Below are 14,446 nucleotides of genomic sequence, written 5' to 3'. Positions count from 1 at the left end.
AGAGCAGAGGGACAGGGGGATGAGTCTGTCATTTTGTTTGCCCACTCATTTCCCAAAGCTGGTCAAAGTCCTTTATTCCATCCACTAACCTTCATGTTTTTTGTCAGCCAAACCTTCATTTCTCCAGCTTTCTCCATCTTCTGTCTGCACAGCTTGAAACAAGTTATGTCATTCATATTGTAGTATATATTAAACAGATTAAATTAAGCCCATATATTTGAATGTAATGGCCATCTGCGAAGAACAGTTACAGCTGGGTGTAAAAATAACCCATAGTGCAAAAAATCAGAAAGCTGTCTGTGCTATGGTGCCTAAAATGATACATTCTTTAATTTTAATGTATCAATCTCTACAAATGGCAGGGATCTCATTACATAAATTGCTTGTATTATACTGCCATGCATTATACAGTATTGTTGGCAATGTTCACACCCGTGTCTATATTTCTCCCGCTGTGATTACTTAACGGATGCATGTCAGAGCTTGATGAATATGGAAGACTGATGTACTGTACAGTTATTATCGTCAGGGTTTAATCAGTGCTGAGTGATCTCAGTTGTTCCTACACTCTCTGTCAATCAGCATTAAGGACAGGTCACATTAGGCCTCAGTTATAACTGAATGTGGTTTCATACTTCTGGTTTCTAAGAGCGGTTTGAGTGACAAAGTTGTCAGGGGACCAAGAAGGATCTGGCTACAACTCTGTCTTATTTAAAAGCAGTAGTGAAAAGATTATATAAGATATACGTAACAGGATTAACCTGCAAGTGAGCCGGTGTTTGAATGCACCAGAAAAAGCTGTGTTTCTTTCATTATCAAAACAGCTGTTTGAGCTTAAATGTTTAAATTTCACAGGCTTACAGCAGCTTAAGGTGTGTGAGTGCACTGATTTTTTTTTTTTTTAAACCGTTTGCTTGGTGGTCCAGTAATCCCCAATGATTCCATATGCTTTATCTGTAGTTACATAGATATATTAGTAAACATAATAGTCATATTGCCGTCCCCTCAGGCTGTCTCTAAGCACTGTTCTCAGTTCTGCTTCTTATGAGATGAAGTGTTTGTTTGCAGCATTTCTCTTCTCTTCTCTTCTCTTCTCTTCTCTTCTCTTCTCTTCTCCTGTATCATGCTCTAACGCATTATTTTATGCTGCGTTACATTAAATTAGCTTTTGCTACATCACATTAAGTCTCGTGTCACGGCTTACTTTAAATGCAATGCGATAATGCCCGCAACCAAGCAGTGAAGACTGACGGTCAAGCCTGTAGAGAATTAGCAATGTAAACTGGATTTGTAAACTGAAGGAGTGGCCTGCGTGTGGATAAATATGTGTGTTGGGCTTTTTGAGAGCAGGAGCCATCTGCCAAGCCATTTTTGACTGTTGTTATACACGCTGACCCAGAATAGCTGTGGTCATTGTAGAGCCTTGGGTCGATGGTTCAAAAGGTTAATGACAGGGAAAGAGGTAGCTGCTGTCGGTTGGTAATTTGTGAATGAGACTCATGGAAAAAAGGGATGGATGACATTTAATGGAGCAAAATGAAAGGAGTTCAATCATTTTGGGAAATGCCTCTGTCTCAAGGGCTCCCTCTGCCTCATTTATATTCTGATGCTTATGTCTGTGGGATAATCTCAGTGGAAACTGAATGCATACAAGGGCAGGAGAGGGACACACTCTGTGAACACTAATAATTCATTGTGTGAGCATGCGTTACTGTTAACTACAGATGAGAACCTGACAGAGCAGTATTGTATTGTAAATCATTGGGTTTCCACTTTACTGCTAACCTTCCAAATTTCGAAGGTTTCTGGGAGTATTTAAGGCTGAATGATCCCTATTGAAGTTGTGGGCTATTGTATAGCATCAGTGATAACTGCAGAAGTGGATGCCATTGAAGATACTATGACAAAGAATTGCAACGTTAGAGTAAATTGGATAAACTATAATATAATCTGAACAAATACAAAGCAGGATTTAAAAACCAAGATCAGATATAGGCTTAGCTCGAGCCAGCAGCTTTGTGATGTATTACTCTCTGATTAGAGGGCACTGGGAATAAATCTGCCCATCAGTCAAAGCAGTGAGGTGGTTGACCACAAGGCATTCATCTACATTGATCTGTTTTGGTTAAATTGATCAAAATGGTGTGGCAACTAATGCTACCAAGAGAGTAATTGGTCAGTCAATTTTGTAGTCACATCGAACATGGAACAGAGGAGGAAGGCAGAGTTGAGTGGTGGCAATTAGTCTGTGACTCATAGAGGGTGACTAAGACAGGTGGAAAGAACAAGAAAAATAACAGACTGTGTGAAATAGAGGGATAAATAAATAAAAGCAGCAACCCAAAACAGCACGCAAAGCATTAACTGATAATATCTAGTATATGGCACCCTTGTACTTGGTGCCAGTTTTTGTTTTTCAGGTAAACATGACAAAAATGCCCATTTCTTTTTGGACAAATCAGCAAATACCAACATATACTTGGTGTAATAAGGCTTTTTTGCTATAGTGGGATATCTTTATGTGTATATGTTCTGTATAATTGGAGAAAACCCTGAAGAATAGTCATTATATTCCAGAAAACCCCTTTTACTGAGAGATTGTGCACTTTGGTTTTTCTGACAGCATTTTTTCTGGGGCAATTTATATCAACCTTATAGCACAAATCACAGTAAAAAATTGTAGTTGCAGGCATCTTCACCACTGTGTATCACCATCACTCACTAGTGTGCTTCATCATCTGTAACTTATTGGCCTGTAATTTTGGGAGAGCAGTCATTCACACAGTCAAGGCAATCTTAAGCACCTCTTTTTTTTAAATTCTGTCCTACTAAACCATTTTGAGATAGATTTTTTTTAAAGCTTTTTTAAATCATGCACGTCAAATATATTTTACTAACGCAGTGTATTGAGGCAGTAATTAAAAACAGGGAAGTGTGGACAGGCAGGCACAGCGTAAATACGCTCAACGAAAATGTACAGCTGTAAATTCAAAATGGGGTTTAAAGACGGAGTAGAAGAAAAGTGATGAAGGGGGGTGGAATACAAATGAAGGATGGAGGGAGAGTGGATGAGAGGAAACACCCATAGTGACACGAGAGAGACATTTAGTCATCACCAAGCGAGAACACAGTTGGCCGCGTCCCAGCCCCCTATCAGCTCGCAAGATTTACTTGTCGTTGGGCCCCCAAACCTCATTATCGTCTTTTCTATCGCTCTATCTTCCTGCAAGCACAGTACAACAACCAGAGGAGGAAAGAAAAAGAGGATCGAGAGTAGGAGAAGGGAAATTCTGATTTACATGCCTCTTGGAAACTTATACGGCATCTCATTATCATGTGCGATAGTTTATTGTGTTTGACTGTCAAATGAGAAAAATGGAAAAGAGAAAGGATGAGCTGGCTGCTGAGCCATCAAAGCTGCTTTCCGTGTGGTGGCATGCCAGCACTGGTGCTTGTATGCTCTCACGAACTTGGTAATGCGAACACATAACCACCCTTTCACACAGGCACAAAGACATTCAAGCGCTTACACATCAATAGTGGTGAAGGACCAAACCATACATACAAAGGACAATTCACACTTGGGCACACAGGCATCCATTGGTATTAAATAATCAAAGCCTGAGATTACAGCTAGAATAAATAGAAATATTGAATTGAATATAGATGAGTACTTGAAGCTGTGCTGGTGTGTGCTTGGAATATGTTGCGTGTCGTGCTGCAGCACCTGTGTGTATGGGTTTGTGTGATGGCTAAAAAAAGGTTAAAATTCATGTCAATGTTTGCTGCAAGACCCTGATTTCCATTTGTTTGTCAGTGTCTGCTGGCGAGACTCTCGTCCACAGCATGGTGGAACTGATTTATTGCATTGTTGCACTGTAGGCTACAACTTACAACATGCAGGAAATCATACAGGAAACAGGAATGAATAAGCTAGAAAAAGGTTAAAATTCATCTCTGTGTTTGCCGCAATACCCTGATTTCCATTTGTTTGTCAGTGCCTGTTGGCAAAGTTCTCTTTCACAGCATGGCTGAATTGATTTATTGCGTTGTTGGACTGTAGGCTACAACATGCGACTAAATCATACAGGACACTTGAATGTAAAATAACAGGTGTGTTTTTAAAGTGCAAGCATTGTTGCATTTACCAATGTTAGTTTTAGTCATTGTAGTCTCGCTGATTCAGTACGAAATCAACGTTTTTTTCTCTCTCTTTCTCTTTTGCCTTTTCTTCCTCATTCCTAACATATTTTTTTTATTTACTTCCACCAGTTTTCCCAAGTTGGACACAGTTTTTTAGGTAGCAAGTAGTTTGTTTCAAGAAAACCCACCGCTGTTGTTCTGTGGGTTTGAGTTGTCTTATATGCTTTTGTATTGCGTAATCCAAGACTGACTACATGTTGCTGAGATGAGGCATAGCATCTGTTACGGAACCCATTGTCCTTCTTGTGTGTTTGACGACAGTTCCCATCAGCTTCGACAATATGTTTAGAGTTGTTGTCATACAGCAAAATGGATTTGGGAGCAGTTAAACGCATTGTGATAGCTACAAAGATGTAACAATGTACTTACAGTCCCTAAAGGCTCAGAATTGCACAGTACTGTATTTCTATTGATTAAATGAAATACAGAGCTGGCAACAAGACAGACTGGATGATTGGTTTATAATTAATTGATTACAAACAGTAGTGACAGAGCTACAGTTTGAAGTGGAATAAACTGAATTAAGACACTTTGCATTAGAAACTGTATTATGGTAGAAAAGTACTCTAAGACCAATGATAATAGAAGACAAATGACAAAAAAGGAAAAGTCATAGTCATAGACTCTTGAGGCCTTTGGGGTTTTGGAAACTTTATCCATTAAAAATATCAAGTAGCTTAAATAAAACTTAGAAGGAAGACAGGAATGGTCCATGATGTTTGATTGTACCACCAATCTGAGCCTCATTTGCATAAAAGGAAGGTTTTGTAGGTATCAAGACAAACGTTTTCCTTCAGGGTCAGAGTGTAAGGTCAGAAACCTAGACAAAGTGTCTTTTTTTAACAGTAAATAGCCATTATTTTAAATGCCCTGTTAAAGGATGGCCTAGACCTGGAGCTGCACCCCATGGTCACTGATGTTCTTACAAGACTGGAGGCCCCAAGGACCAAAATGTAGTTCAAAGAAGTCTCTGAGAGAGCTGCCGTTCAGACAGAGGCAGCAGATATTAACATTCCTGATGTTATTCCAGGCCAAGCAAGGTAAAAAAGAAATACCTGCAAAGTTAAAGGCACTGCTCTGCATCGCTGATTGAAGACCATCAGGCACACAGTCTGAAGGACCATAACTAAGGCAGCGTGTACTTCATTTATATGCTTGCATTAAAAAGTTCTATACGTGATTTGAAAAGAAAGTAAAATAAAAACAGACAATTGTCACTCACAGATCTATCAAAGGATGCCACAGAAGAGCAAGCTATTATGGTACTCTTATTTATCAGTTTTATGAATTTTAAGATGGGACATAGCTGCTGACTGAAATGGCTCTACATACACAAGCTCAGCATAGGTTTTGCAGATTTTGTTCAGGGTGTATCAAAAAGAACCATCTTATTTCAAAAGGCTATATTTCTTTTCAGCTTGGAGTAAATTTTAAAATACTTGGCTGAATATAAAGTGTTATATACAGAACTTAAGATGTTCACAAGTGCTTAGTAGTAGTAGTAGTTATAGACTGAACTGAACTTAAGAATAGTGATTTTCAGTCTAACTTTTTCAAATTTGTGAAGCTTTTCAGCCTGACTCTGTCTTTTACTCCTTTTTTCCAGCTTTTGTATTTGCTTTAAACTACACTGAAAATTGACTGTGCAGTGCTTTTATGTTCTTATTGGCCACTCAGTTCAATTCAATACAATTCAATTTTATTTATATAGCGCCAAAACACAACAACAGTCGTCTCTAGGCACTTTATATTGTACAGTATATCCTATAATAATAGATACAATCCAAGCACTCTACACTAAAAACAACACTTACCACTTTATCTACATCACATCACATCCAAGACTGTTAACTTGGAATCAACAGTTAACCGAGCTTGCATTGCATGTCTTTGGACTCTGAGAGGAAACCAGACCACCCAGACAAACCACAGGGAGAGCATGCAAACTCCAAGATTTGAACCCAGAACCTTTTTCCTGTGTGACAGTATTAATCACTGCACCATCTTTTTTTTGGCTACAAGTATGTTATTTAAACAGAGATAGACTTTATTAGTTACGCACTGCTCAAATTCTGGGTAAATTACTGCAGCACAAGGGCAAGGTTAATTAATTATTTAGAACAGAATAAATTACAGATATATTAGAAAAATAAAAATAGAAAAATATATAATGTACAAATAAAAAGCCAGCATACTATACAAAACTACTCAGTGTGCACTAAATCGAGTTAGTCACTTCCTTTGTCCTTCACAGCACTGGGTCAGGGTTGGCTTACGCCTCAAAACTTGCTGTGTTGGTTGTGTTTCCATAATGGGACATGTCAAAGTAAAACAAAAAGCATATGATGTAATGCAACACAGGTTACTCTATGAACGCCTCCCACCTCATCTTCTCGCCATTTCACGTTCTCTCCTGAGAACATGTTTCACCCAAAATATCAACTTGGTTCATTTGTTAGATCAATAAAGCAGCAGGTGGCTTTGGGGTTATTTCACCAGGGAGTAAAGTGCACAGGTCCACTGGTTTAATGTTAGATCCAAGCCAGAAGGCAGATGGATTAATTCCCAAGCCAGATCACACAACCTTTCTGCTATAAAACACAACTCATTGTTTTCGCTGTCTGAAAGGACAAAGATGATGAGTTTCTGCTTTGATGGATTAAACAGATTTAGCAGGGTTGCTAAAACGCAATGCTCACAGAATCTAAACCACCATCCTCCACCTTTCTAAAAGCCAACACAAGCCGTTAGGCCATCCTGTTTCATTTTTTGTGACACAAGCTTTTTCTGAACTCTTTTAGCCACAAACAGACTGATTTGTAACTGCAAAACTCTGCTCTGCATCTCCAAACCTATATGCAGATTGTCTTAATGCACTCACACACTGGAAATTATTTGTGCAAATGTTATTCATTTATTCATTAAATGCTTTACACAGCTGCAGATCTCCTTTCAGATTCAAAAATTAAATCTATTTGTTCAGATATTTTTACATATTCACTGATTTAAATATTAAATGTTTTGGCACATTTGAATATAGTGATGCACAGCAACAATACTCTTGGCTGGAGTCTCCTCCCTCCATCTTTGAGTCATTGAGGGCATTCGGTGATGCATGCATTTTCCCTTTTTGATTCCCCTTCCTCTCTTCATGTTTGTGTGATAAAGTGAGTGTTGGGATGAGGATCCACTCAGCAGGCCTATAAGGCTTAGCTCAGTTATTAATGGAACTAACGAGCATCAGCCCAAATGAGCTTTTAATGGGCTCTGTCTACCTGCAGCTACAAAGAGAGGGATGGAGTGGAGGTGGTGGGGGGCAAAAAGATGGATGCAGAAAAGACAAGAAAGGGTGAGGTCAAAGTATTTAAGCAGAAAAATAGATAGGATCAGTTAATGTTAGATTCCTGTAGGGTGGCAGTTTTCTTAAATACCGGCAATTAATGGTTAAACATTTATTTAACTCTGACTACAAGGTGGTTTGCCTAACTTTTACTGGCTTCAAAAAGTATTAGAGGTGAATTCCTGAAGGATGCCCTCCTTAGAGGAACCTTTCCAGTCATTTCTGCTGATGACCTGTGTGGGTCCAGCTTCTATTATGGACAGGCATTTCATTATCACCTTAACTCTTGCTTTTTGCCCTTTGTCAGCTGAGATAAGATCAGCCCCCCTCGTGACCCTATGCAGAATAAGCAGGTAATAAAATGGATGGATTTCATTATTAATGGAAATGGTTCTTTTTTCATACCTGTGAAGGGATCATTGGTTTCAGTTCACTTTGGTACACTATCATATTCAACTTAGGAACTTGAGACTCATTACTTCCTCCTCATAGCTTTTGCATAATAAAAGTTGGGTTGTTGTTTTTTTTTTGCTTTTTCAAATTATTTCAGGTAAACTTGCCTCATGACCTCTAAATAATTTTAGGTCTGTCATTCATATGGTGAAGTAAAGCTCAGGCTACAGAACTTCTTCATTTAGGTACTAAATGCCAAGGGTCAGCAACATGTCTCACAGTGAGAAAATCCCAAATTAAGTTCATTTTCCTGTTGCTTCCCCCTTGACAATACAAAGGCTTAATGCTACCGTTGGTCTCTAGGCACTCCACAATAGCAGCTCTGAGAGCTTAAAAGAAGTTGAATGTAGACCATATATTTCCATACAAGGTTCTTATCTGCATACCTGTGTGTAGTAAAAGCAAGATTTCCAAGGCATAGCAATGAAATTTAAGGTGAATCACCTTACTATTTAATTCAGTAAAATCTTTGCAAATTTATTGAAAAGCAGGAATTACATTTTAAAGTCTGTCTTCTATTAGTCTAAAAGAGGCTGTGCAGCAGTCTGTAAAGAACATGGTCCAAATCCACACTAGAATTTCATGTCTTCTCACTTTGGCCTTTCTTCTTTCTTTCTGTCAGGTTTCAAGAATGTTGGTCTTTTAGTTTCTGTGTAATCCTGATAGAAAAATGTGGCTGGTTGCTCATGGGAAATAACTGGTTTGATCCTTTAATAGTCAGTACTTGTATTTATCTGTTACAGCATTCTTGGTCCTGCCATTGGCCTCACCATTAAAACATCAAAAGGCAGAAAACTTGTATTTTCTAGCAGGACAAAAACCCACCAAGTTTACTGAAAAATTGTATCCTTGAATAATCTTAGACTAATAGATTTCAGGAAAATGTGTTGTTTACTGCTTTGTTAAGTGTAGTAAAAGCTTGTTTTATTTATTCACATTTCTTTTTACTTCACTTTCCACTGCAATGCATTGCTACTTTCGTAGTTCCCTATAAATCCCAAAATGACTTTGGACAACTGCCAGAGAAGAGCTGCGAGAGATGTATGATTAGGCACAGATGTGAGTGCATACTGTTATAAGACTAGTGACTGTTTTAACGCTCTTGCTGCTCAAATGTTGGTAAATTTAATGTGTTTAATTCATTCCATTGTATTTGGAATCAAAGATTTGGATTCGTCAGAAAAATGGGAAAGAGAAAATAATAGTTCGGTGATTGATGTGTTGACTGTGTATCCAACAAAGCAGTGCATTGAACTGTAAATCGACACTTGATTGATATCACTCCACTGTTCAGTCTGGTGTGAGGTTTGAATTTCTTCTCCACGGTCCAGTGGCATCATTACTCATTGGTGTGTGGCTGCAGCAGTCTCCACAGGTGTTTGATTGGTTTTTCAGAAAGGAATAACACTGAAGTAAATTTTTATGGTCTGTCTTTTGATATATATAAATGTAAACAGTTTAAAACCCCAAAGGACTAAATTTTAAACAGTCTTCCTGCCATATCCTGCATTATGCTGATTTTCCTTAATGTTTTCTGTTGCTTTAAACTATCTGTCTTTGGCCACTGTGTTTAGTGTTGTGCTCTTACTTATGAAACGTATCCTCTTTGCCTTTTGTTCCTACAGAATGCCGTGATGTGTTGTTACCCCTGATGTTGCGGGAGCTGAGTGGGGCACTGGTCACAATGGCTGACGGCCCACACGACGAGAGGAAAAACAGTTTGGAGCTCCTCAACAACATCCTCGAGGTCCTCAGCAGGAACAATGTGGTGAGACACAACGCAACCATTTATATAAAACGCTGATCTCATCTCTCACTTGTAGAGAGGATTAAGGGTACAGTTCATTTAATCTTTATGCAGCTGGTCTTTTCCCACACTTGTTGTTCTGTGTGACTTCGTATACAGCCAAGTCCCACAGCCACAAGCCATTACAGAGCTTTTTCTGTCCAATCTCTCTAGGTTGCCACTCGCTTCCCTGTTTTCTTGTTTCTTTCATTTTGATGATTTCTGTGTAATTGTAGCGAATATGCTGTAGCAATAATTACCCTTCATAACAGCAGTCCCAGTTTCCCACAGATACAATCAAATGTCAGTGGGAAACAAAAATCAGATCCTCATTTCACTCAAGTGACTTGACCTAATCTTTGGAACCATCAATAACTCCAGAGTTTATGTAGAGACAATAAACATATATCAAAAGGTGAAAGGTCAAGTAGAAATGTGCAATCTTCATTTATAGTAAAGATTGTTTTAGGCCAAGCAGACCGTTCAGCAGAATCTGATGAGACACTGAACCTACGGGGTATCATTTTGTCGGAAAATTCGTCTATCTTACCTCCATCATCTTTGCAGAAATGTGAGTGTAAAAATGATCCAGTCCACAAATTAGACAAAATTTCCTTTGTCTCTTTTTACTGGATCTAATTGGATGAATTGAAACTAGGCCGGAGCTCTGTTTCATCCCAGTTGAATCTACAGAAAAACCGTAAGCTGTTTTGTCTCCAGTCATCCTCTCATGCAATGAAGCTAGCCTTGACTAGGGCTGGGCTATATCATACCATTCACGGTAATACCGGTGTAATTTTGGGCAACGATAGGAAAATGACATATCGCGATAGAATATGCAGAATGAGAAGAGCGAAAGCGTATCGTTAAATGAAACAGATGAACCAGAATTGGTTTGTAAAAATGCTGCAACTTGAGTGGTGTGGAACTGGTTTGGCTTTCGTCCGTCAGATACACAACAAAGCACTATTTTTGGTAGAGCATGCTAGCGGGCCGTCGTTATTACCGTTTTGTTTGGAAAATACGGCACACTTAAAATCTATCCTTTGATTTTTCTAAAAATCGACAGTGCCCCTTATAATCCCGTGTGCCTTATGTATGAATTCTGGTTGTGTTTACTGACCTCGAAACGATTTTATGTGGTACACGGTGCTCGAAAATCTGTCAAATGTTTTAGTACGACTTTGCTAAGCTACGAAGCCGCAGCGCTTGATGGATTGTCGGAGCATTACGGCTATTGTAGGCAGGCGCCTCGCGGAGTGATACGTACTGCGCTTCAACATAATATTACCGTATTGTGTGTGTATAACCTCTTTTTAAGTTTTGTGGATATTATACATGGTTATGCTGAGGATATGTCGGCCAATTTCCACTGGAAATGCCTTTTGGTTAAACTGTTACGTTTTTATATAGCTTTAATGCACATAAAAAAGCTGCTTGTTTAAGTGAAAATACATTGATGGGGTTGTAAAGTATTTTGTCTAGTGTCAATTATATCGTCAGTTATATCGTTATCGCAAATTTTCAAATGTATATCGTGATAAATATTTTTGGTCATATCGCCCTGCTATAGCCTTGACTAATTAGAATTTATTTGATTTTGGTTCGCACATGTTGCTGCATGTTTGTATGTTGAAACAAAATGCAGTTAGCTCTTTAGTTCAACACCTAATACTGTATAAACACGCAGACGCACACACACATACATAAATGTAAAACAAATAGATCACCAGCATCTAGCTCAAGGCCTTTTAATTGCTTCTGCAAGTTGCTGACAGCATGCTGAGTCTTTGAAGTGAAGGTATGCCTTTTTTGGCTCTATTTATTTGGATGCGCTAATGAAGCATGTGCCAGTGGAAGACAGATAGTGAGAGAAGAGAGCGAGTTAATGAATGAAGTGGAGTGGAGTGAATTTGATGAGATGAATTTGCGGTGGTTGAGATATGAAAACAAATGCAGGTGGTGACAGAGTGTTGAAAGGACATGACAAGTTGAAATGCGGTCTTGTCTGGATCACAAAGCCAGTGACGCACAGCCTCATAGCGTTTTTTCCATCAAACTACACAAGGACAAAAAAGTTTGCTATAGAATGACGTAATTGTTTGAGGCTGAGCACTGTTTATGGGCATGCTGAGAGGCTGAACAAACAATATGAAAACAGAGGATTAACAACTAAACACACAGTGATTTCATAGATAATGTGGCAACCGTGTTTTACAATGAAAAAATAGTCATAGGAGACAGAAAACAGGTGCAAGATCTAAGAAAAACAACAGAAGTAGAGGAGGAAGAGGTGATAGGAGATGGGTTTTGCCTCCTTCTCTCTACTTTTCTGCTCCTTGTCTCCTTTGTTTTTCACCCTTCTGTCTTCCTCGCTCTGGGTGGTACCTGATTAAATTGTCACACAACAGATGTCTTCGAACCAAAGAGAGGGGGAGAAATACAGGTTGAGGAGTGGAGCTAGAAGAGAAGATGTCACGATAGACATATGCTCATATCTCTAGAAGAGTTTGCATTGAATGTATTCACAAGTAACTTTTGTATATAATAATGTTGCTTTTTTTCTGTTCTATAACGGCAAATCAGTGTTTTCAGTTTATATCTAGTTGCTCGGGGAGAAGATAAACCAACTGGCTACAGTTGGAGATAAACAGAAATGAAACTTTAGAAGAAGAAAGGAGCATTTGTGACTCTCATCTATCAGCTTCCTGTTCTGAGAAACCCTTTCCAGGGGACCAAAATACCTACAGTGAGCTAAAAAGATTTAAGCTTATTTAGGATCCACAGCTGCGCCTCAGCTTTACTATATGAGTATGTGTGAGGTAGATGGAAATAGTATGCAAGATGACATGCACACATTTAGACAGTTGTTTATTTTGTCTATGTCCTCTGGCTGTGAGTCAACGCATTTCATGTGATACAATCATATCTACCTGATTCTCATCAGACCCTGCTGCCATCAGACCATTGCACATGCACACAGCTGCACTGATAAAACTTTGAACCTGACTTATTTAATTTTTTTACCTTCCTCTGTTATTTTTGTACCCTCCCTCTTCTTTTCATGCTTTGCTGAACGCCTCATACAGGAATATACACACAAAATAAACACACACATACACAAACAAACTGACGCACACACACACACTGGGACTAACAAGGGCTTAAAAACACACACACACAGATGCACCCTGCAGTATTAGTACTAAGGTGTGTCTGAATGTAGCCGATGCTTCATTGGTGAGTTACTACCCCCAGGCAAGTCTGAGTCAGCGTCCATTGACCGCCTTTACTGTGGCAGAGTGTGCTTGTTTGTGTCCCTGTTTTTCTTTTTTCCCTGTGCACATGCACTGGATCCATAATGAGATTAGATATTTTACATATAAATATATGCTTTCAAGAGATGCCTTTTTCCTGTTTGGATTGCATTTCTCTTAACTTGCAGTCTGAAGGTTTTTTCTGTACACAGTAATAGATGGGCATCGTTTCACTCATTAAAGCAAGCTTATGGGAGAATCTGGAAAGCACAGCAAGCTATACACGCATACACACACACACACACACACACGTGAACTAGTGAATGAGAGTTAGCAAATGCCATTCGACTCCAGCTGCATGTGTCAGGAACGTCTGTCAATCAACACAACCGCGCCCCTAACTCAATTATCCAGGTGGATGAGTTTTTAAAAAATGACCCCACTCGGAGTTGGTGTGAAGGAGGAAATATCCACAGAGGCCCAAACTGATTTTTTTAAATGTTTTTTTCACGCTGTAAATATTCTTTTTAATGCTGCAAAGTTTGACTGAGAGTCTATGGGGATTGACTCCCTTTTGGAGAAAGCCTCGAGTTGCACTGCAGTTTTTGCTACTTCATTTTTTTTTTTAGCTGTAGCGGTTGCACTCATCATTAAAAATCACCCTCCAGAATGTATATATTTCATGAAGTGTATATAAAGTAAAATGTACACTGAGAGTTGAATAATTTGTGCTATCTGAAGTGCTTTTATGATAATATGTATAGATGGAAAATTTTCACTGTAAGGCTGTGTTTAAGTTAAGTAATATTATTTTTCAAGCTCAGAAATGACCCTGCAAGTCCAGCTGCAGTTAGTCCACCGAATAAAGTAGGAACAAGACCAATTAAAGGAGAGCTGACATTACTGTGACACTTTCAATCGAGTCAGTTTATTATTTAGGCTTTGAGCTTTTCGTTATTTAAACCTGCAGACTTTCTCTAAGGTTTAAACAGTCATCTGACCTGAACAGGTCTGGGCACAGAGATTGACTCTTAAAAACATTTTATCCCCTTTGTTTAATTCTGGAAGGATAAAAGAAAAAGAAACATGGCAGGGGAGTGGCTTCAAAGGGAATGGAAATATAGGAATAGGAAAGTAGGTCTGCACTGAAAAAGTCTACATTCACGTGTCAAAAATCCTTTTGCAGTTCATTCATCTTCACTGAGGATGATTAAGTAAATGTCCTGGTGAGGCATTTCAGAAAAGTTAAAAGACTTTAAACTTTTATATTCAGAAATCTTTTTTTCTCTTTCTTTAAGTGTTTGGTCCGCCGTGCATTCAGAACCATAGCCATGATTTGTACTCTGCAATTCTAGCTGTTTTCACGCTGAGCATAGTTAATTCAAGGGCAGAACACCTACACAGATA

At 38.8% G+C, this 14,446-nt stretch overlaps 1 protein-coding gene across 2 annotated transcripts in view; it reads left to right on the top strand.

The window, feature by feature from the left end:
* Window positions 1–14,446, top strand: part of dock2 (dedicator of cytokinesis 2) — a 92,770-nt gene that overhangs the window by 29,979 nt on the left and 48,345 nt on the right. For both annotated transcript variants that reach the window (XM_085176050.1, XM_085176060.1), the window contains exon 25: window positions 9,622–9,764. In XM_085176050.1, the coding sequence (XP_085032176.1) occupies window positions 9,622–9,764 (143 nt within the window). The remainder of the gene's footprint in view (window positions 1–9,621; window positions 9,765–14,446) is intronic.

This window comes from Neolamprologus multifasciatus, chromosome 2, assembly GCF_963576455.1.
Source record: "Neolamprologus multifasciatus chromosome 2, fNeoMul1.2, whole genome shotgun sequence".
In the NCBI taxonomy this organism is placed as follows: Eukaryota; Metazoa; Chordata; class Actinopteri; order Cichliformes; family Cichlidae; genus Neolamprologus; species Neolamprologus multifasciatus.
This window is presented reverse-complemented; position numbering and strand designations above follow the sequence as displayed.